The 23,894-nt window shown below is 38.1% G+C and overlaps 1 protein-coding gene across 1 annotated transcript; it reads left to right on the forward strand.

The window, feature by feature from the left end:
* Positions 1–3,082: 3,082 nt before the first annotated feature.
* LOC124155775 lies at positions 3,083–22,855 on the forward strand. Its single transcript, XM_046529866.1, has 3 exons — positions 3,083–3,536; positions 17,646–19,059; positions 20,610–22,855. Exons 1-3 carry the CDS (start codon positions 3,258–3,260, stop codon positions 20,765–20,767), a joined length of 1,851 nt encoding a protein of 616 aa, XP_046385822.1. The 5' UTR covers positions 3,083–3,257; the 3' UTR covers positions 20,768–22,855.
* The last annotated feature ends 1,039 nt before the right edge of the window (positions 22,856–23,894 follow it).

A 23,894-nucleotide genomic window follows, 5' to 3' on the forward strand; every position in this document is an offset into this window, starting at 1 on the left:
ATCGTAAAAATATATTTAAAGAATTGAACCAACCAAATGTGCAAACCTTCATGTAAGACCCAACCATTGTCAACAGATTTAAACTGAATCAAGGACGATCTGTGCTGTATATTGCAGTGGTCCAACTGTGATGTGCCCGGATGAAATACCACGCGGATCGTTAAATAAAATAAGTCGTGGCCGACTGTTGGGAAGGGTGACTAATCAGAAGTTAATTTTATTTTGGGAGATCCCTGATCGAACAGTAACCTCTCTGAATTAAGCAATCCCGTGTTAACAGACAATGTTTCGTTATCTGGCAGGGGTAAGGTTGGGATATGCAGGGTGTAATTCTTGCAATACCGGGAACACTTTCAGAAAAAAAATTCATTCATTCAACAAAATTTCACTGTGCCTATTCTGAAAGTGATTCATGAAAAAGTACAAATTTGTAGCAAAATCAAACTCTGGAGAATAATGATTGAAAGTCTTTAGGTGTTAGTAACGATGAGAATTAAAATAAGATAAACAATTTAAGCATCAATAAATGGTAATCATTAACAATAAAATCAAAGTAACACTTATCAATCAATTGTACCTTGAAGTGGTACTCATTTTAGGATCATAATTTACAACAATTGAAGAAGATCCACTTCTTTGGGATCTATGGAAGGTAAAGAAGTCCTTCCCGTAATGCAGAAAACTATTCTTCGCAAATGTCACACTTCGCTAGTGGGAGTAAGTAATATGAGTGAATCACTGATGATGTCAGGACAGTCATAAACATTTTGATTTTTAAATGACTACATCTATTTTTCGCGATTAAATGAAATATGAAAATTTTCAAGCGTACGAAAATGTGATGGCGAAGTATGAATGCTGGTAAAGGCGCGTGTGATGTCATTCTAGTTCAGGCTGCCGCTGTGTGAGGCCACCTTGGTGCGAGGCAATGGGCACCGCTACGATCTAAACTTGGATTTCTAAAACCAAATAATTTGTATATTATGAATACATTAACGTTGGGTAATGAATCTCTATCAATGCCTTTCATTTTCTTTGGTGAAGGAAACTACCCTATTATTTTGATGCTAATTTCTTTTTCTGTATTTTCTTTATTTGTCTCTCCTTCACCTCCAGTGGCACTGACTCCATGGGGCCTAAGGGGGCCCAAGCCCCCTCAAAAATTCGCTATGGGTGTGAACAAAAAATTTGCCAGGCTTGTAGATTTTCCCCAGAGTATCCATTAATCAAAATTCGAAATATCAGGGTTCTAATTTTGATCATTTGAATAATCTAAAATGCTTAAAAAACTTACTACTTATAAAATTTCCCGGGACAAGATCCCCGGTTCGGGCCCAACCAATATTTTTTGTAAGTCAGCATCCCTGTTCACCTCTCACTGAACTTCAGCAGTTTGATATCATGAACATGAAAGTTGATGCTGAATTTGGTAAGTTCTGTTATTACCTTCATAGTTATTTTTATGCAAATGCTTGGTGAATTAACTGAGCACAAGAGAGATTATGTTTCATCAATTTGAGCTTTTTTTTATTTCATTCCAATAACAGGGGGTGGTGAAAATGTTCAATGTGTGAGTCTGGGCCAATTCCATAAGTCGACCACAAGATTTTTGAACTCTTTTCCCCTGCTGAAGTTGGACAGCTTCATATGCAGTAAGTTCAGTTAACCCGGTAATGCCTGAATTAAAAATTTCATCCCAACTTTTTCGTAATATTCAATTTTAAAATCTGATTGATTAGATGCAACTTTAATACTTTTAGCACTAACAGTCTTGAAGATACAGCATGGTTCAATGTGGTACCGCTACGCCGGGGTCAAAAATCGAAATTAAATAGGCGTTTGTAATTTCATATTTTAATGCCAGAAACGTTTAAAAAAATTCTATTTTGCACAATAAATTATCAAAATTACTCAAAAATGTCAAATCTTGCTTTAAAAAGCAAACTTTCCTGTAAAACGTAGTTATGAGTATGCTTATTAGTTTAAAACTCTCAAAATCCTGAACAAATTACAATAAATAACAAAAAAAAGTTCGTTTAGTATTGCACTACCAGGTGGTACCATATGGTGCCGCTAGGCGTTAACGGGTTAATGTCTTAATTCCCATCAAGTGATTCTAATGCTTGAGCAAACTGAGTGAGATATATTTCATCATTTTGCAGTTTTTATTTTTATTTCTTATCCATCAGATGGAGCGCAGAAAATGTTCAATGCATCATCTGTCGTTCTGGACCAATGTCATTGGTTTACGACAACACTAATATATTCCTCTCCCCTTCTGAAATGTGGCAGCTTCTTATCTGGAACGTAAAAGATGATCATGCGTTTGGAAAGTTCAGGAAATGCCTTCATGCCAATCGAATGATTATAATGCTTGGTAAATTAAGTGAGCACAATCAAAATTTTAATTTTATCAATTTGCGCATGTTTTTCTTATCAACCAATAATAATAATGAATTTATTGTCCAAGAATAATATCCTATGGAACATATGAAGCAGGGGCAGATTTAGGGGGGGGTCTGGGGACACGTGCCACCCCAGGCACTTAAAAACTAGGCAAGATTTCTAATACGGTTATCATTTCGTTCGTTTTGATAAGTCAGGTTCATTTTGATGGAGCCTCAATCACTCAATTTCCTATAAATAACTTTCATATTAAAATAAAGAGAATATTTCGTAGAGTAATTGTTGTATGCTTTTTCAATCTCAAATATGAGAAGACCGTTTGCTTATCAGGCATCTTTACCCCCAGAAAAAATCCTGGGTCCACCTTGATATGAAGTATTCATTTATTTAATTTAATTCCGTAATATGACAATTTAGGGTTGTGTAGATAATAAAATGAAAATATGCCTTATAGAATTTTTACAACAACAAAAGGGTAGGTACAGCATAAAACCAAAGTCATCAAAACATAACTTGTCAATTAAGAATTATCTTAAGAATGCGTAAAGTAGAATTTTACTCTAGCACACACAAAAGTAGTGCTGCTGTATTGAAGAATGCCCATGACATAAACATCAATTGATATATCCAGGTACGTGTGAAGAAATAATACAATTCGTACCATTACCAAATTATGAGAAGCTCTTAATTATTGAGAGAATATTTACGGTAGTGTAAAAAGATATTTATTTGCAAAAACGCAGTAAGCAGGAAACGCACAAATCTCATAATTTCGAAATAATTCAAAGAATACTTAAGAAATAAGTAAATTTTCAACTAGAGGGGGTTGGAGGAGAGGTTTTCAATCGGGAATGAAGAAAAATTTCAATACGTCACATCATGGTGTGTCTGAGTCGGTGATTGGCCAATCCCGTTGGTCCACCATAACCCTTTCCAACTCCCCCGAACTCTTACCCCTCCCTCCGGCCCCGTCAATGCGCTCGGCCGCCACCGGAGTCACTCATCGTCGTCGCTCCTTCGAGGAATCGTCAGCTTGCCGGCGCTTGCTTCCCGAGGGACGAGAGAAGACCGCCATCGCATTTTCCTGCATAGGCTGCTGCTCCCGTGGCGAGATGTCTGAGAAAAAAGATGTAAGTGAATACCTTACTTTTTTCCTTTTCGTGTATACGTTCGATGCATTTTTTTCAACTTTCACACCGCGAGATACCCCGTCACTTCGTGAAATTTTTCGATGAAATATTTTTTCTTTTTCCACAATGATGAGGGAATATCGTGTGTTACAGCCGTGTGTACGAATAGGAGGAAAATTGTGTGGTGCGAGCCAAGGGCGTATCCAGGCCATGGTGTAGGGGGGGCCAAGCCATGGGATTTATGAGATTATTTCCTTGAAAAAATAGTTTTATTTTAGTTACATATCTTATACTAATATGTATCATTTTTCGTGGGTTTAAAGAAAATTTGTTGAATACTTTCGTTTCAATTAGGTACTGATTTTGCTTAAAGACTTTTGCGATTTTTGTTACTGGGCGGGGGGGGGGGGGGGGGGCTGCCCCCCCTGCCCCTCGCTGGGTACGCCCATGGTGCGAGCACCAATGCCCAAAATTTCAAACGCCCTGTGCTCATATTACGAGTGTTTTCTCGCTGTTTTCGGAAACTTCGATGCCGGTACCAACCCATGATTTACGTTCAACCGGTTCAGGCGTTATATAGTGGAAGTTCCACTGTTGAAATAAGCCGAAACGTGTCTGACATTAAATAATTGTGGGTAGCTTTTAATTTTACAGTAGTTATTTTCCACTACCTTGTATGTTTCTTTATGGGGTGTGATGCAATTCTTCTTTTTCTACGATGGTGGAGAAAAACAGTTTGATTTCCTAAAACAGTTTTATATGTTTAATACGTGATTTCTCGCTCATACCTTTTAATGCTGGTTCCCGTGAGGTATCGCACTAAATTTATATGCGAAAAATACTAAGTCTTGTTCCTTCCTTTCCTTCATTTTTTCTCATTTCCTTCATTTTCTCTAATAGGGTAGTTTCCTTCATCAAAGAAAACGAAAGGCATTGATTGCGATTCGTTACCCACCATTACTGTATTCATAATACACAAATTATTTGGTTTTTGAAATACCAGTTTAGACGAATGGCTATGGTCATTTGAAAAAGGCCAGATTGGCGCCCATGCGATTCCACTCCGCATGACGTCACAGGGACCTAGTTTCTACACGAGAGGATAGGAGTTATACATCGTCTGAGGTTACCAATGCATGCATGAGGCACAGAGCTCAGGGAAACATGTCTTAATAATCACCTATGAAAACTGGCTAAGTTCGGAAAGTTTTCTTCGTTTGATAAGGTATTAATAAACCTTTTTTAAGCCACGCGCTACCATTCAGCAAGGTACTCAGCTATCCGCTAGCATCCTGCGACGTATCAGCGCTAAGCCTCGCCTCAAGGTCACCTCACCGGGCGGGAGGGGGAACCAGAAATACGACGTACGGAGATATTTCCCGGCATTCATACTTAAGCGTCGCGTTTTCGCGCGCTTGAAAATTTTCACTTTTCATTTAATCGCGAAAAATAGATGTTGTCATTTAAAAATCTAAAATCGTGAAATACGTACTCCAGGAGTAATAATCTTTCGATTAAAGCAATAAAAAAATAATAGGAAACCACCCTATTGTTCATTTTTACTCTCAATGCGCGCTTCTCAATTTAGGCGCCGCTTAAGGCTCGTCACTGAAGATTTCGCGAAATGTTTCGTAGCCATAAATACGTCTTCGTTGTAGGCACGGGTGGAGGGCGATGGAGTATTCTTGATTAATGCGGGAATAGGAGAAAAGTACGTGCTGTGCTAATTCTTGAGGCCATTGATTGGGGGAAGTGTCATCATTCAAGTCATTTTGTGGTAACATTTCATTATTTTCCTCTCAGAAACGACGGCTATGACGAAAGGTTTTCTATACGCAGGTTTATCTCGTCTGTAAAATTGTGCGATGCGTTGGTGAGTTAATTGTTTTCCTCGTATTTTTTGTTTGTTCCCTTCATGCGATTCATACGACGCCAGCGGCTGGTCAATCCATAGTTTCTCGCGTTTGTGAAAATATTCCCCGTGTCCTGCATCTTATTTTCACCCTACCTGAGCGTTGCATACTGAAAATAATACGTTATTCCTTATATTCTAAACTGGATAGCCGGGTGAGATATTTGTACTCAAGTAATGGGGGAGGGAGGAAGGCCAGTGGCCATTTCCCTTTCAATCCCCCCAGAAATGCGGAAAATAAAATAAAACGAAATACCTACCGTAGTCTGAATTAGTTCGATCCATCATACGGGATGGCACTCCCGCGGCATGCTGTGATAATCCTTCATAAATAATATTAATCATATAAATCATATGTAAAATGCAATGGGTTGAACAGACGGAAAGGGGCCGAAAAGCCCCCCCCCCCCCCCTTCCGAGGATCTATGTACACCTCTGGCTCAAATTGTCAATTCAATCTACGTAAGTTTTATCTTTCTTGCTGATATGTATAAGCTTTCGTACCTAAACAGACGAGAAAACAGTTTTGTGAGGGCTATGTACTATGCCTTGGATTTAGGGGAGTATTCGAATATCCTACTCCGGCTACTCTGAAGGCCTGGTCATACGATAAATCAACCCGCGCGAATAATGTCTAATGTATGAACGCAAAAATGCTGTGTGCTACTACCCAACTTATGCGAATGCATATACAGAAAATAGACCTGTTCTATTTGGTTCATGTAATCGTACTTTTTCCATTCCGGTCCTCCAAAATCTTTAGACATCAATTCGTACGGGTTAATGTGACTTCAGACGTGGTCCATTGAGCATACTTATCGCAGGCACAAGGTTTATCTTCGCAGGGGTGGATAAAGGATGATAGCGGCGCGCCGTCGCGTGCCCATCTTATTTTTTTTTGCTCACCCCCAAACACCTCTGCTCCGTCGGCCGAATACGTTTTTCTTCCTCCGCGTTCACTTAATTAATTTTCCTGATGACTCGACCTAATTCAGATTTTTGTCGTGAGGGTCGGAGAAAACAAACAGACGTTTTTTTCTGTGGGTTTAGAAGTAGTAACTCGTGGATTGAGGATGGGGACTTACTGAGGTCTTATCTGCGACTAACATGCTGCTATTGGAGTCATCGCAGTGGTATATGGCAGAGGGTGTGTAGATACTGATCGCGAAAGTTTAGGAAACCGATTGGAAAATAGATTTGGGACGGAGGGAAATAGTAAAAGGCAGGAATAGCTGTGTGCTGCTGACACGGAAAAATAACCGTCGCCGAGTCTGTTTAAACTATGTTCATGAATCTCTTTCAGAGACTCATTACTAGGATTTATGCACGATATTTAACCATATTTTGGCTCTTATTAATTCTTGAAATTCAATTTTTAATCCGGCGTGCGCTTTACGCAACAAGAAATACCCCCAGACATCACCGCTCTTGAATTCGTAGTGTCGGTGCACGTATCTACCAGTGAAATTTTCGTAGTGGCATTCTTTTCTGTATGCCAATGAGTCATAAGATGATTCTTTTTCCGACCTTTTTCTCGCGTAACTCCAACGTATATTCCAGTGATACTTGAAAAATTATTGTTTGACTTTATCACCTCGTAATAGAGGCAGTGATTGGGATTCATATCGTTTTCTCCTTTGTTCGCGGTCATCATGTTTTTTCATTTCTGACTGAATTATTTCATCAACGTAAGTGCATTTATTAAGATATTTGAACCAGTTGCGTAGCCAAGGGGGCACACGGGGCACGTGCTCCCCCAAACCAATTAATTTTAGCAGAAATATATAAACCTATAAAACAAATTTATTCTACTCCAACTATGTGCTTTAGCAAAACAGCCTCCCTGAGACGCATCAATTTGGGCAATTTTAAATGCCAAAACAGCATAAAATGAAATTTATAAAGATAAAAATATTTTACCTTAATAATTTAATGGTGACCATCCGCAATACATATTTTGAGGAGACCACTGTAGCCCAAGAGCAACTATCCTCTGCCACACCATTTTCTATGTAGATGCATTTCGTAATGTCTTCCAGTAGCCAGCAATGAATTTAGTTTTCAGCATCATTCAAACTAAATATGTATTTAGCTGTTATAATGATATGTATGGTTTTCCAATGTGCTAATTGATTAAGGAATAACAGTATAGGCACCCCTTATACCACAGCTCTCTCCCCCCCTCCCCCCGTTATATACGCCCCTTTAGTTAGGGAAATGACAGGGAGTTTTAATTCTTATTCAAATCTCTTATTTAGCATGTTAATATAAACCGTATTTCTTCCGCAATAGCTCGTGTCGGGATGTTGCTGTTTTCCGGTTAGTATTACAGATAGTGTAGTGGGTATGAATAGCTTTTAATTTTACGATTTGTAAAAGGCACTTGTTAGAACTACAGACGGGCAACTCCCAATAGGGGTGGCTTGAGGGTCCCTATCTATGTAGTTGTTAGCGAAAGACGCTGAAAACAATAGAAGCCCTTCAATCCAGCACCTTCTTATGGTGTATTTGTCGGTGATCCCTATGAGAGCACCTTTAAACCTTTTATTTTGATACAAGATAGTGAAGATATCTGATGAAATTTCTTCTCGTTGCACTGCCAAAAATTGCTTTGGTTAAAATTCAGATTATATTAATTAAAATAGCTCGAAAGTATTTTAATATGCCTTGGAACTATTCTACTCTGAGTTCATATCGTCGGTGTCGTGATCTTAACATGTTGTCTCTACGACGTTTTTAGCTATTAAAAAGTAATGTTATAGACGTGTTTTTTGTGTCCTGTTTTTTAATGTGCTTTACCCTATGCGGGCGAATGATCGTTTATTTTGGTATAAGAATCATACCGTCGGTGTTTTTTTTATGGAATACCAATGTGCAGGGCCGGAAATAAGAGTTTTGTCATGTGGGGCAAGGATCCGTTTGCCGCCCGGCCCCTCCCCTGATCCCCCTTCGCTCCCTCCCTCTCCCCCACCACTAAAATATAATACATCGGTAAACTCTTTTTATTTTTGAGATGCGGTAATTGAAATGATACACCCTATGTTTGCTGTAAAGAAGCTTTTTTAAAAGTAACATTTTTTGATAATTTACAAATCAATAATTATTTTTTTAATTAAATAACTTTTTAAAATAAACTTTTCAACCTTTTCCGCCCCCTGAAATCTGCCGCCGGGGGCACGTGCCACCTCTGCCCCGCTGCCTGTGAGGGTACCGGTGGAGAGGATTTCAATTGTGACGCCTTGTACTTTAGTGTAGTCATTATGATGTGGGCGCCATTGGGGCCAGAAAAGTGCGAATAATATTGAAATATTTTTAATCCTCCATTGCTAAAGTGTTTGAAAAATGTGTTAAAATTTATGGTGAGAAAGAATAAGCGTTAAGCTTTGGGATAATCGGAAGCGATAAGATCTGTTTACAGTGAAGGAAGTGAGTCAGGAGCAATGGTAGGAGTGCGAACCATGACGTTATATTTTTAGCACAGACCATTAAAGTTGAGCCGATATTCCAAATTCCTTTGACACGTCATTTCTCGGTATCCACAGCGGAATTTGAGGACTTGGAAGCTATTATGTATGATTGTTCGGACGAAATACCAATCATGGACTAGTGGTTGCCTACGACGCAAAGATTTTTTTAATTAGGAACAATACCTATGACGAATGATGAAGCGGAAACAGCATTCAAAGAAAAAACCTTGGGTAAAAATACCAAGAAAAGATAATACATTAAACTGTAATCAGATCAGTAGTCACGAGGTGGGAAATATAATCTTTCTCTGAAAATATATAGGCCAGACAACGAAGGAGGACAATGGAAGGAATGAGAAATTACAGTTGCCGAAATAGGCAGATGGAACATACACAGTATTCTATAAATCGAGAATCAGATGGGTAGGGCATATACAAATAATGAGTGGGGGTAGAGGCGTAGCTATGTGTTGGGGGGGGGGGAGGAAGGGGGGTCCTAGGGGTTTAGGGAAAATTTGAACATTTTGATCTCTAGAAATCACATTTTAAGCTTTTTGGCACTTAAAATTACACAATTGATAGGTCGTCGGGAAGCTGTTTTGCGAATCATATTGGTGGAGAAGAATTAATTTTTTTTATAGGTCCATATTTTTCTGCCAAAATTAATAAAAAATAGGAGGTGCAGAAATATGAATAGCAAGAACGGAGAGAAATAAATTATCTCTGTTTTACGAATGAAAGGATGTTGTTAAGAATATGAGAACGGAGATTTCCGCTGTTTGTTGAACTTATTCATTTCCGGTTACTACCGCGTAGGTTGTGGCGTTGACAAAAGTTTCGCTGGAACCACTGACGTCTCCAGGTTCTCCTTCCTGGCTGTAGTGCCAGATAAACTTTTGCCATCGACTCAGCAACCTACGCGATAGTAACCGGAAATGGATAAGTTCAACTATTTATTACCGCGTACTACGGTTACTACCGCTCAGGTTACCATGTCAGTAGTGCCAGTGAAACTCATGTCATCGCCACAGCAACCTACGCGATATTAACCGGAAATGAAGAAGTTCAGGTGGTGAAGAAGTCCAGGAACAGTGGAGCCGAAGATGATAATAACGACATATGACCATCGCTGAGACCTTTCTCTTCTCTTGAGATCTAGCTCGCGCAATTGAAAAATTCGAGGCTGCTCAGCACCATTTCCTTTCTGGAGTCCTATCTAGCCTTATCAAGTGGGGCATTTTCCCACGCGCGTGAAGTTTCGGTCATTGAAATCCCTTCTGCCAGATCGCTGTATTATCGAATGCATTTCATGATAATATGCAATTAATAAACGACCAATGGCTAACTTGACTGCGGAAAAGTTGCATGTACCAGCATTCCTTTTTCTGTGTTCATATGATAAGTACAAGGTATTTGAAGCGAATTTTGTGTTTCTGAACCACTAAGCTACAACAGTCTTGCTGGTATAGATAAAGTCAACAGTCTCTGGTTTTATCCACGATGGCACGCATATATTTATTTTGTCTTCGAGAAAACTGTTTTTTAAGCGTTTCTGTAAATCCAAAGGTACTGGGGATATTTATCTTTCTTTAACGTTTGAATAATGGAAAATAACTTGAATTACAATTACAATTTAACTATGTGTTTTATTTTTAACGGGTTCTGGGGTATTTCATGTGTTTCCCATTTGTGCTGTTACAAGCCAGGGAAAACGAGGAAACTCCAGTGAATTTCTTTCACACAGTGTTTTGACTACAATGATCCTGTTTTCGATAATCTTGATCTGGTCACCCCTGAGCGCAAGTATATTCAACCGCGCTTAAAGTGTCTTGCAGTAGCCGTAAGCCGAGGCTGACATTGAAACCCCAACTTAAGTATTATAATCTATGAGATATGGAACACGTTATCAAATGAAATTATCATCACAACCTTAGATGCTATCAAAATTCTGATACTTATCTTACACCCTGAGCATATAATTTAAGGGAATTGAAATTTCCATAGGCGGTCTAAGGGCAAAGATTCCATGCTTCTACTCCTTTTGTGAATGACTCTCCTAATTCCAAACAAGACGAAAATACTGATTTCGTTCTTGCGATCTTCGATAATGATCACTCCGCACATTCAAATAACTTACTTATCATCTCCCGATCTGAAGTCGTAAAATTGATCGAGTCAAATTCAATGGAATTAGCACTTTCAAATGACGACCCTATCTTCTTTAAAGTTTGCGAGCGGGCCGGGCATCCCGGACCCGGGGTGACGTAGTTAGGGGGTCGACCGAACGCCCGGACGAAACACCCCACCCCCCGTTTACTTGGAAAATATTCCATGCAAAACCCGCCGCCAGATGGGGGCAAAGCAGCAACGCAATAGCAGTTTACCTGGTTAAGTATAATGCCTTGAGCCGGTCCTGCTTGTTAGCGTTCTTTCCAACTCCTATTATTTTTCGGCCAATGTCATGACTGTTGTAGTATTCAACTGATTTTCCAAGCATTATCTCGCGTCAGACTAAACAATCGAATGCCCGCGCAGCGAAGCTCTGCGGTCCTACCTTATCTGTTGCCGATGCGTCATCTGGAGCGAGGAAAAGGAAGACGCGAGGAATCAGTCTCGATAAGAAGTGATGAAAGAGCGAATTCTTGTCATTACATTAGTTTCTTCATCCGTAATACGCAAGCATGAGCAGAAAAGACGTTGCCCCTGGTGTTAATGTTTGTATGGTCCTGCCAGAAGTAATATAATCTGAGCAATTGAACCTACGACCAATAGGAAGTGCTGGTTGTCAAGCCCCTTAGATTGAGGCTGGGTGAGATGGGTTGCTCCATAACATTAATTTTTTTATGAAAATTTGTGTTATGACAATAACACGTTTCAAGGTTTTTGATTAAAGCTATTTAACAAAAAAATTCGTTTCTGAAAAGAATTCGTTTCTGCACTGTATTGAAAACAAATGACGCTCGATTTATGATTATGAACGAAGTTCATCGGCACAGAGCATCGGACGCAAGCGCCGCAAGTCCGCAAAAAATGAGAAGAACCCTCCAGTGTTATAGTTTTATTTACTTCCACTTTAAAAATTATTTTCTCCGAGCTTATCCTTTTGAATGAGATAGCTAATATAAAAAAAAATAATTTTAGAATGATTTCAAAATGTTCTTACAATAAATGTTAAAATATTTTTTCATAAGATTTTGCTCTTTGGGTAAGGCCAACTAAAAAAATAATAAAATATCATAAAAAAGTTAAATCATACAAATCGCTTAAAAATTTGGGGCGTTGTGCGTAGTTTTTTTTGATAGCCTTGATTATGATACATGCAGGTTAATTTGTTTGCAAGAAATGAGGGCTTAGGGGAGCCCTTCGAGGATACAACACACCGGGGTAATTCAACTGATACGCCCGATCACCTGGGGAGGGGAGTGGAAATGGGAAGAAAAAAGGAAAGAGGCGCCGCCGCGATAGGAGCCCGACGACGCCTCTGGGATAGGGTTGGAAGGGAGGGACAGGGTAAACACCTCACCACTATAGAAGCGGAAAGGGCCCACTAAATTATGTTACATGCAGGTTAATTTTTTTGCAGTCTTCTCTGATAATCATGTTATTTGTGCCTTTGCATTTTTTTTGTTAGTCCTAAGGAAGGTGGATAAATTTGCTGAAACGCCAACTTTACAGTGCATTAAAAATTGTTTCCTTAGCCAATGCTCCAGGAAAAAAGCTAAATTGTCTTTAAGAAAGTAGTTGATAAGTATATTTTAAGCTCGTAATTATAATGATATTTAGCTACTAATTTGATTTAATTAAAATATCCGTCATCATCATTAGTCAACAATCCTAAGATTGGTTTGACGCAGCTCTCCATTTCTCTCTCCTATCCGCTAATCTCTTCATAGCTACATATTTATTCTCTTTTACATCCTTTATAACCTGTACTATATAACTCATTCGGGGCCGTCCCTTGCCCTTTTTCCCTTCCACTTGTCCTTCAACGATTGTCTTCATCAGACCATCGTGCCTCAAAATGTGGCCAACTAAGTTGTCCCTTCTTCTGCTTAATGTTTTTAGGAGGCTTCTCTTTTCTCCTACTCTCCTTAGCACTTCCTGGTTACTCACACGGTCAATCCATTTTATCTTCATCATTATCCGAAATATCCGAAGACACGAAAAATCTGAATGCTGAGTAGAGTTGGGAAAAACAATTTCTCAGAAGCCTGTTTCTCAGTTGATTTGGCATTCATCAATGGGGAAAAACGAGCATGCGAGGCAATAGAATTATCTGAGAAGCATAAAAATCAATGAAATGGCTTGACACCTAAATATTTGAATTATTGACTGTGGAGGATTAGGGCTATTTTATCCCTTTGACTAGATTTGTCAATGACTACTCCATCCAATCATTCAAGGTAAGTTTTCCTAAAGTTATCAGATAAATGATAGCGAGAATAGAATTATAATTTTCTATAAGTTTGAGAAATGAAATTCATAGAATAATAACTAAGCTGTAAATCTGAGTGAGAGGCCATGCATTACTGACATATGTTCACTCCCGTGCGGTAGGGAGCTGGGACTCAGTCATTACCTGGTAAAATTTTTGTCGCTCTATTTTCCTGATTATCTTTGTAAGAGGCTTATAAAATTTGTTTCAAGTGAGATGTGGCCAGTGGGGAAGTGAGGTGGCGGTCCAAGAGGTACGGACCCCCCTGAAATATAAAAACACAAGTACTTTGCGTCATAAAAGAAAATATTATTTTGAAAATCCATGCATTTAAAAAAGATTTCTTTGAAAAATGAAGTATTTTCGATGATGAAAAGTGTTTAAATTAGTTAATAACCCCCTACTTACTGTCCGCGTCAAAATGGTTTGCCGCTGTACTTTGCCAATTTAGATATGGGCTTGTGCGCATGCTAAAATGATGAATAAGACATCATTTTAAAGAAATTTTTATTCTTAATTTCAATAATTTTTTTGTTTAGTGAAAAAATCAAAAATGTAGACACACCAGTGCAATAAGTGTCTCCGCTCACCGTAAAATTAGCCGTTTTTCAACTTCATAAAATTGGTAACTCAACCTAGGGAAAATCACGGCGTCCACAGCATTCATCTTCCACAATAAGTTGGAAACATTTATGTAGATCAATAAAATGGTTTTTGCGTATTTTTGAACGCATATTTTGTCGTTAATTAACGAAAATGTTTACACATTACCTAGTCCGACAGTTTACACCGAAATAAGAAATAAAACAGATAGAAACACTTTTTAATTTATTTGTAATTTTTATATGAACCATAATCTGTAAAAATATTGATATTTGTGAATGTAAATAAATTCTCTTAATGCCATGTTGCCAAACGGGGCCTCGCCGGGCCATTTCCAGTTCGCGGAAAGCAAGGCTGTTTGTTGCAGCGGGGAATTCGTGCAAGTCCGTTGAGCCTGCTCCAAACGAAGATTAAAGAAATAAAATGTACCATACCCATTCCTTGTACATTTAAAGTATTTGCTTCTACATTACATTGGCAATAAAACCGTTCTTTAATCGGTAACTATAATCCATCTCTTATTAACGACTTTATGAAGCGTTATCCCTCTACCTTTAATGATGATATACTAAACGTGATCTGATAGTCACCAACCACCACATATCCAAACAACACAGTATTACGCACCGCAAGATAAATGATTGCTACATCCTAACACCGCAGATTTCGGACCATGACATGGGAAAAATGAAATTACTAAATGCAATTATAAGAAAACTAAATAGCAATTTTGATCTTGACTTGACCTGATGAGCCTGAAAATAAATAAATCTTTTAAATAAATAAATTAAAATTTTTACCTTGAAATAATTTAAACCCTCTGTCAATCCTCATCGCTTCTACTGCAAGTGCTGCTGCATTTGTACCCCAAGTTACCCAAAGGATAATGGATTCCTTAAAATCCTACTCCAAACGGTCTTTTATACAAAAGTAGTCTTCTATATGGTTAGCCCCGCACCAAGTTTCATCTCAACAATACACCATCCAGACGCTCGCAATCTTTTATTGGTTCGTAGGAAATACATTCATTGATCTACCATTTGCGGATTTTTCAATAGCACGGGCTTGTTGTTTAATTTTCGGAATGGAACCCCCAGCCTTTTTAGACACCTTAGCATTTTACTGGGGATTACATAAGAAAAAGCCTCTTTATTTGACTTCAATCCATCCAGTAAATTGATAATTGTCGGAAATTATTTTTTGTGTTTAAAGTTATGCACTTTTTGTCGAATGACTCCTTGGGTAAACTCGTCAAGCACAATGCGCTACCATCAGTGACTTTTTTCGTCGGAGACCCTCACCATCGGCACCTTCTCTTCTTTCTTCCATGATGTTTCGTACTGTTTTCTCTCTCACTCCTGCACAAATGCCGCATTGAACACCACTTTTTTGGTGTCAATAACCAAATCGCATGACTTCACACTTTCCAAAACTTTTTAATATTGGCTATTGTAGCTCTCTCTCTTCCTCTCAAGTTCTTTGGTCTTTCTCTTTCACGATTTTCCTCGTTGGATCTTTTCGTTCGAAGATTTTGCAGTCGAAGGGCGCTTTTCTTCATGAGATGCATCTTGCTCACACTAAATTTTCCGCTGAAGTGGGAGAGCCTTCCAGAAACTTATTTTCTACTACGACAATTGTTTTGGAAGGAGAATCAGGTAACGGATGACAATGTAGTTAGACGCAAATTCCAATATTAAGGGTCTTCTTAGGTAACGGGAAAGAAAGATGAAAGCATGTGAGCACCGTATTTGGGAGTAAAAGAAAGAATAGCCACACGCTGGGCGCCAAGGGAAGCGAGGAGAATGGCTCAAAGGGGGGTTAATGAGGCCGAATCATCCAAGTCGTGCGTAGGGGTTCGAAGGAAAGCAAAGGTTGGAAACATGTAGAAACTTTCTCAAGTATTTTAAAGGCTGTTGTGCCCTCCTATTTGCATTGTCTCCTTTGAGGCAGCGCTAAATTTGTGTTTCCTAGCGCACTCACCTCGGGAAGATTTGGACGCGGGGCAGGGTGAGGGGAGATGGGGGGCATGAATGGGTTTCACGGTAGTGAACCATCGAAAACGTGCACATGAGTTCCAAAGGAGGATAGAAATAGCATTTTCAGGCTGTTTAAAGGATTGAGAAGGTAGATTTGCGATCGTTACTTACATTCACTCTAATTTCAGGTTTGAGCGGAATTAGCGACGAAAAATTCTTTAACTTATGTAAAGTGGGCCAACTTGCTAAAACGGTGAATTAAGTAATAAGCGCGTTAAGTATTTATGCTTGATTAACTTTAAATTTTGATTTATTGAACGTCACAAAGCTTCCTGAAGCTCGAAGAAAAATGTTTCAGCCGCAGTCATGGAGGTCTCCTCTATGGTCGTAGTCCGCTCCATTGTTCTTCTTGAGTTCCACGCGCAGACTTAGCAACGCAGCATTCGTTCACTCTGGCGTATTTTCTTAATGTCCATGTATAATTTATGCTGCATATAAATCAATTATTATCGGATCATCGGAAAATTACAAATAAATTAAAAAGTGTTTCTATCTGTTTTATTTCTTATTTCGGGGTAAACTGTAGGACTAGATAATGTTTAAACATTTTCGTTAATTTACCACATAAAATGCGTTCAAAAATACGCAAAAACCATTTTACTGATCTACATAAATGTTTTCAACTTATTGTGGAAGATGAATGCTGTGGACGCAGTGGTTTTCCCTAGGTTGAGTTACAAATTTCATGAAGTTGAAAAACGGCTAATTTTACGGCGAGCGGAGACACTTATTGCACTGGTGTCTACATTTTTGATTTTTTCATAAAACAAAAAAATTATCGAAATTAAGAAGAAAATTGTCTTTAAAATGACGTTCTATTTATTATTTTAGCATGTGCACAAGCCCATATATAAATTGGCAAAGTACAGCAGCATATCATTTTGACGCCGACAGTAGTATCCTGTTTTTTTTATTTCCTCCCTGGGTTTGGACCCCCCCGAACTAAATTCCTGGCTATCCCACTGGATGTGGCAGAACTGTTCCATCATAATAGAAGATATTTTGCTAGATACACAGGTAAACTTTATTAACTTTATCCACTGCATGCACTACGCAACACATTGCAATGATGTCACATCATTTTCAAGTGTTTCCAAGCTCTTTGGTCCATTTATACCAATAGTATTCTAAAGGGAGCCACAAGGATTTTGATATGCAAAGGATTGAAGGGGGTTTTAGGGTGATTATGGCTCCTTCCCTGTGGCAGATTCCTTAGATCTGTGGATGATGTTCCACTGTCTTTCTTCCTCTTTCCTCTGTCCTTTGGATGTAATAAGGGGGTGATCAGGAGAATAAGAAATGGGTTTAAGGATTAAGGGCCCACAGGAATCTTCCTTACGGAAGGAACTCCTTACTCTCCCCTTCCCATTTCCCCAACCCTAACTCCAGTGCCCCTCCCATTGCTGTTGATATAAATAGATGGAAGGAAAGGTCATGGGAACACTTGAAAATGATGATACAGCATCATAACATGTAGTTTAGTGCAGTTATAAAATTTTTAAATGCCTTATATTTACAAGGTTTATCATATTGTAATGGTAATGAGTTTTCACTGGGGACCAAATGTGTTTCGTACATTCAAATTAGATTTTGTACTGGTAAGTACAATTTCTTTAATAGTTTCCTAGTATTAATCCTGCTGTTTTTTGCTTACAGCCCTGGTCAGGAGCAAAGAAAAAACATGAAACAGAAAGACCAAGGTCAGCTTCTTCTCCAAATAACAGCTCTTGCGGCCGTGGGGTTGATGGCATGCGAAGGTTGCAATCATTAGCCTTCAATGGCTCAGCTTCCTCTCTCTTTGCTAATTGGGGTTTTGATACGAATGGGAATAATTCAAGTTCCACACCCAATGAAGGGATGGTAAATCATTCTCCCTTCCAGCAGCAGACATCTGGTGGCATTCCACCAAAGAAGAATCAGCAGAAGTGGAATCCGCCTGCAGTATCAAGTCCAAGGGCACAAGCACCTCCTGAAATCCAAAGGAGATTATTTTCACCCACAGATGCTTCAGCCCCCTCTTGCCTTGAAACTGATCCAGCACATACTACAAGAGGTGGGCAATCTATTGTCGGAAATGGATGGAATGTCAGTGCTTCAAATACAGGACGGGGATATAATGCTAGCTCCAGTTTACAACTCCAGAACCCAATTGGTCATCCAAATCATCTGAAGAATTCTTCTTCTACAGCTTTGAGTCAGGGAAAGAAAATGGGTGTCCGCTTGTTCAATTCAAGGCCAGGAGGGAGAAATTATCCAGCTCACACACGGAGTGCTACATATTCTCAGGCTGGTTCCTCTCTTCCCAGTGTAACCTCAGCATCAATGACTCCCGTCAACTTAGATAGGTACAGGGCACAAGATACAAATTATGGGTTTCCTCCGAGTAATGCAGGAAACATACAATTGTTTTTGGGAAGTTTTCATCTGCCACCCCCACAGTATGGCATCAGTTATAATATAACGATACACAACTATTTTCTCCCTCTAAGCAGTCATCATCAGGTTTTCTATTATACTCTTTATTCAAACATAGCTCACCAGTCACAGTATCCACAGCATTCTCAGGTCTGGAATTATCCCCCTCCTAATGTAAGTCAGGGTTACTGGAATCCTGGAAGCATTCAGAATGGAGGTGATCAGCAGATATATTACCTGGATTCCTTTATGACGCCATCACGTCTGTACAGTCAAGACATGCGAGTCCATCCAGGAAACCAGTTCTCTCCATCCACTACCACTAGTTATGGAACTACAGATAGTACATCATCTTTTGGAGTTAACAATTTTGCAGGAGGCCTCACCCATTCAGAGCCTTTGAATCCTACTTCTACTTGGGGTCCACCATCAGTTTCTACTCACAACTGGAGTAATGATGGTTTCGCTTCTCAACATGCTGGAGCAGTTGATCAACCATTGGATCTCTCGTCATACCCCGAGATTAATGAGGGAGCATTGGGCTTCAGCTATTTCACTGATGATTCCTTGTCCTCGATACCAGAAGTAGTAACACATCTAGCTGATCCCACAGCACTGGAGGGAGCCTCAAACCAGGAGGAAAAAGAAACTGCAGGTAGGTTCTAAATAAAGTTAATTAACTTTGAGGCATTTATGCTTATTAGGTTGGACATTAATTTTTCCTTTGTTGATAAAGCAATGATAGGTAGCCCATTTTGGAGGAATGATTGGAGGTCGCAGACTCTTGAAACTGCTCCTGTCTTAATTAGCAGTTTTGTGCCCAGTATTATTTGATTTTTCCCTCACATAGTGGGCATAACAAGGATTTTTATTGCAGCACCCTGAAAAATGGACATACATGAAGGTTTCTGACACAAATGAATGTTGGAGGTTTAATTGCCATAATAAATAATATTCTCAAAGGTACTAGGTGTCAAAATTATGCAGGAGAGAAAAATCATTTGCCTATTGTCAAAAATAAACCTTAATCAAAGTCTGTCCTTTAACGCGAAAACTCACCAGCGATGAATGTGTGTAAATTTACTTGCCATATGAGAAAAAGTCATAATACAATTTCGTTTGCAGTTGGGCTGAATTCACTTGCCCCGATTTGGCATTGGACGTGATGTGAGAAATATTGTATCTGATTATAAAAAATCATCTACAGCACTGGCGTAGCCAGTATGCATATTAAAGTGTGCATTTTAAAACATTCAAACTGATTGCTGATTCAGTCGCTAGCACCCTAATTGTCAATTCAATCACCAGCTGCACTTGCTGGTGTCATGCTAGTCATCAAGTGAAAGCTTCTATTTGATTTTTTTTCATCACCAGCAATGCGTGTGCATTTTAAAATTGCATCATGGTCGAGGAGTTAGTAACATTAATGTAAATAGTTTTCAATGAATTCAAAATAAAAATACACCTTGAAAAAACTGTCATACCCATTAAGCATTCTTCTTTCAGTTTAAAATTATTACTACCGTAGCATCTCCAAAAACTTGAGGATTGCCCTTAAAAAGTAGAAAATTTTATATAAATCAGGCCCAAACGTTTTAACTTGATTCAGTTGTCAAATACATAATAGGTGGTTCATCAAGTTTTTTTCCCCCTTCTATCTACCCTAATAATATGTCCATCTTACCCTCTGCCTCTTTATAATTTTGCTGCCGTCCCTTTTGCAATGTTACTTCTGTTGCACGGCTTTCTTGTTCCAAAAGTTTAATTCTTTCTGCCTCCATCTGCTTCTCTTGAAGCTAATGGCTTTTCTCCTCCATTTGTCAAATCATGTGGTCCTTTGTGTATGGCTACTGAAGTCTTCTGGCATCCTTCAGCCATTTTCCCAAAAACATAAAGGGCCTTTAATCATTTTCTGAAATGCTCATTTAAAAGATAGTGATAGATATCTGCAAATAATCAAGGCTTTCTTTGAAACGTGGATAGGGTTGTTGCCTATGCAATGTGATTCCTGGTCCAGGAGGATATTTTGCCAAGGCAAATACATATGTGTAGTGAAATTCAGCTCTTTAATATGGCCATGTAAAAATCTAAGTCACAATAAACTTGAAAGTCTATTTTATATGAATTACTTGTGATGAGAATATACAATGCTCTTAGTAATACTATGTATCTCAAATTTGTTTTCATTTCATTTTTGGACATTAGTAACTGATCCTGTAAAGGATGTGGACTTAAATTCCAATGTCAACGTGAATACTGATGCATGTGAAGATAACAGTGGACATCTTCAAGCTGTGAAAGATGAAGACAACGGTCATCAACCTGATGGTTCTGGCGGGAGTGATAGTAAGGAGGGTAATTAGGAAGATAGAGATGATCAATGTTGAGAACACCAGATATTTTTTGAGAAAAAAAAAGGATAACTGGTACATTTTTCACAGTGGTGATATTTCCTGGAACTTGGTAATTGGAAATTTAATGTAATTTATTGTGTCTGAGCAGACAATATATGCATACATTTTTAATTGGCGAAAAAATGGGCATGCCTATTGTTCAGATCAATTTTTTGTGGTTTAAATAATTTTGGCTAAATTCACTTGACTTCAATTTTAAAGCTGGAATGAATATGACTGTTAGATTGAGTAGGTTCCTCCATTAATTCTTAAATGTGGGTATTCATGTACTTACATGTGAGACTTGGTTCGTATTGTTATACTGGATGAAAATGTCCTCCATAATAATTAAATTTGGGGGGGGGGCGGATGTGGAGAACTACGATAACTTAAAATTGACATAATCTCAAGTCAAGAATAATTCAACCAAATATTTATTGGCTTTTACTTAGTAACCAAAGAGTAAGATGGACCAATGTACTGATTGATACTTTATTTTTTGTATAACTTTATGGCATTGAAATGATTTAATTATTTAGAAAAATTAAGAGCTGATTTTAGCTAAGAACTTCATAATCAATTTCTTCCAAAAATGCTATTTGTTTTTATTACACTCTACATTTCAATCAGTTTTTCAAGATAAACATCCAGCATGCAAATGGTTAAGCCAAAGGTGGCTCACATTTACAGTCGAGAAAAAAGGAAATACAGTGGGAACAGGTAAATTATCAGACAAAATTTCGTAGAAGGGCTGAATAACAAAGCTCTTACCTGTATACGTGAGTCTTTACTTTTTCTTTTTCTCAGCTCCACATCTATCTGAGTTGAATAGATAAATATATAAACACAAATAAGAATATGTTGTCTATCAATATGTTGGTGTTTCATGTATTGTTATCACGTGGGAATCAGCTTATGAATGAGAGCTTTCATAAATATTAGGATTAGGAGAAGTGACTATTATGTAAGAGTTGATTTTTTGAAATATTTTCCTTAATAATTTTTCATTTTATGTAAGACCTAAGAGTATTGTTTGGTTTTCTACAAGAGGTCTTTAAAAATTGTAAATTTGCATTCAGTATTTTTGTTAATAATTGATCAATGATTTTATTATAGTGAAAGTAGTATGCTGTAGTATGTAATTAGACATCGAGGCTGTAGTTAGACATTTTTTTCGAAGGGGTGGCTCATTTAGAGAAGGTACACTTCAAACTGTTCTTCCCAAATATTTTGGTAGTTTTGATCGCCAATACTTTGTAAGGCATATTTAGAATACAATAATTATAAATAAGATAAAATTAATTTAATTTAGGATGTTTTTGAAGTTGTGTAGCTAGAGGAGGAGATATGTAGTACTTTAGTTCAGCTATTTAAGTTGTATCAGCAATCATACTTTGCAGTAAGTGAGGGAATATGATGTAGTAGAATTATCTCTGTCTAAGGTTATGATAAGTGATGATAAAAACTATTTTTTGGGAGGAGGGGTTCAGAATTTTTACACCATTTGGAATTCATACAAAAATATTGAAAAATTTTCTTTATTCATAATCATTTCTGTCCAGTTTTAGCATTATTTTGCAAATTTTAACCATTTTTGATTTTTTATAGAAAGTTAGTGCAAAAATTGGAAAGCATGACAAAAATTATATTGATTGTTGGGATAGAGAAGGCTCACTCAATTAGACCTGTTTTATTTACCACAGCCTGTATTTAAGGACTACTCTGCACCCATAAGAATTGAGAGTTGGTAAATAAGTTTTAGTTTGCAGTTTGAAACACGTCAGTAAATTGATGAATTATGTCAAAATGTTTTCAACCTATATAGGAATGTTCACCAGCATATTACCACGAACAAATTTCAGGGTTATTGCAAGTCATGAAAATGTCGGGGAAATTCCCTAACATTAGTTGTCGGATAAAATTGGATGATGGCAAATGTTGATGAATTGGCCTATTGCTGATGCTTCTCATTTATGCAAAATGTTGTATTCATTTTTGTATTGGCTTTGTGTTACAAATTAATCATTCAATTTGGTGAATTAAATTAGTGTTTGTATATTTTCTCGACTTTTAATTGCACTTAAAAATTTACTTCTTTTTGAAACTCATGCTGCTTGCGGAAAATGAATTTCATGCTGAGAGGTGAAAGAATGGTGAAGACATCTGTTCAGGGAGGGATCAGTGGTGGATTTAGGGAGGGAGAGCCACTCACCTCCCCACTTCTACTTTCTCGAAAAATCGAAAGTATATAATTTTTTTAGGTGCTCTTCAATGAAAGTTTTTTTTTCACCAGCTTAACCAAAAAATGTTTAAAATAATTGGTGAATATTTAAAAGCTGCTTGTCTACACACATATTAGACCTCAGAAGTATTATAGGGTAGTTTCCTTCCTCAAAGAAAACGAAAGGCATTGATTGCAATTCGTTTCACACCATTAGTGTATTCATAATATAAAAATTATTTAGTTTTAGAATTCCCAGTTTAGATGAATGTTAACGGCCAATTTTACCCTCATTTGAAAAGGGCTCCCACTTGATGTCACTGGGAACTAGATTCTATACGAGTAGTCAGGAGTTTTACATCGTCTGAGATTACCAATGCATGCATTAGGCACAGAGCTCAGGGAAACATCTCTTAATAATCACCTATTAAAATTGCCTAAGGTCGGAAAGTTTCCTTCGTTTGACAGGGTATTAATAATCCTTATTTAAGCCAAGCAATACCTACAAGCAGGGTACTCTTGTTACCTATTAGCAACCTGCATCGTAGAGGTGCTCATAGCCTCGCACCAAGGTGGCCTCACACAGCGGCAGCCAAAACCAGAATGACGTCACACGGGCTTTTACCAGCATTCTTACTTCGCCGTCGCATTTGTGGGCACTTGAAAATTTTCTCTTTTCATTTAATCATGAAAAATAGATGTCTTCATTTAAAAATCACCCTATTCCAACCCCTGTTCTCACTGTGTAGTCCGATACAAATTCACTATGTCTCTGTCTTAAGGCTTTTTACACGAGGCACGTAATTGCACAATCTGACGTGCGTCCGAAGGTGCAATCAATTAGTATCCCTTGAACATGGTGGCTTGAAACTCATC

Source organism: Ischnura elegans, chromosome 3, assembly GCF_921293095.1.
Source record: "Ischnura elegans chromosome 3, ioIscEleg1.1, whole genome shotgun sequence".
In the NCBI taxonomy this organism is placed as follows: domain Eukaryota; kingdom Metazoa; phylum Arthropoda; class Insecta; order Odonata; family Coenagrionidae; genus Ischnura; species Ischnura elegans.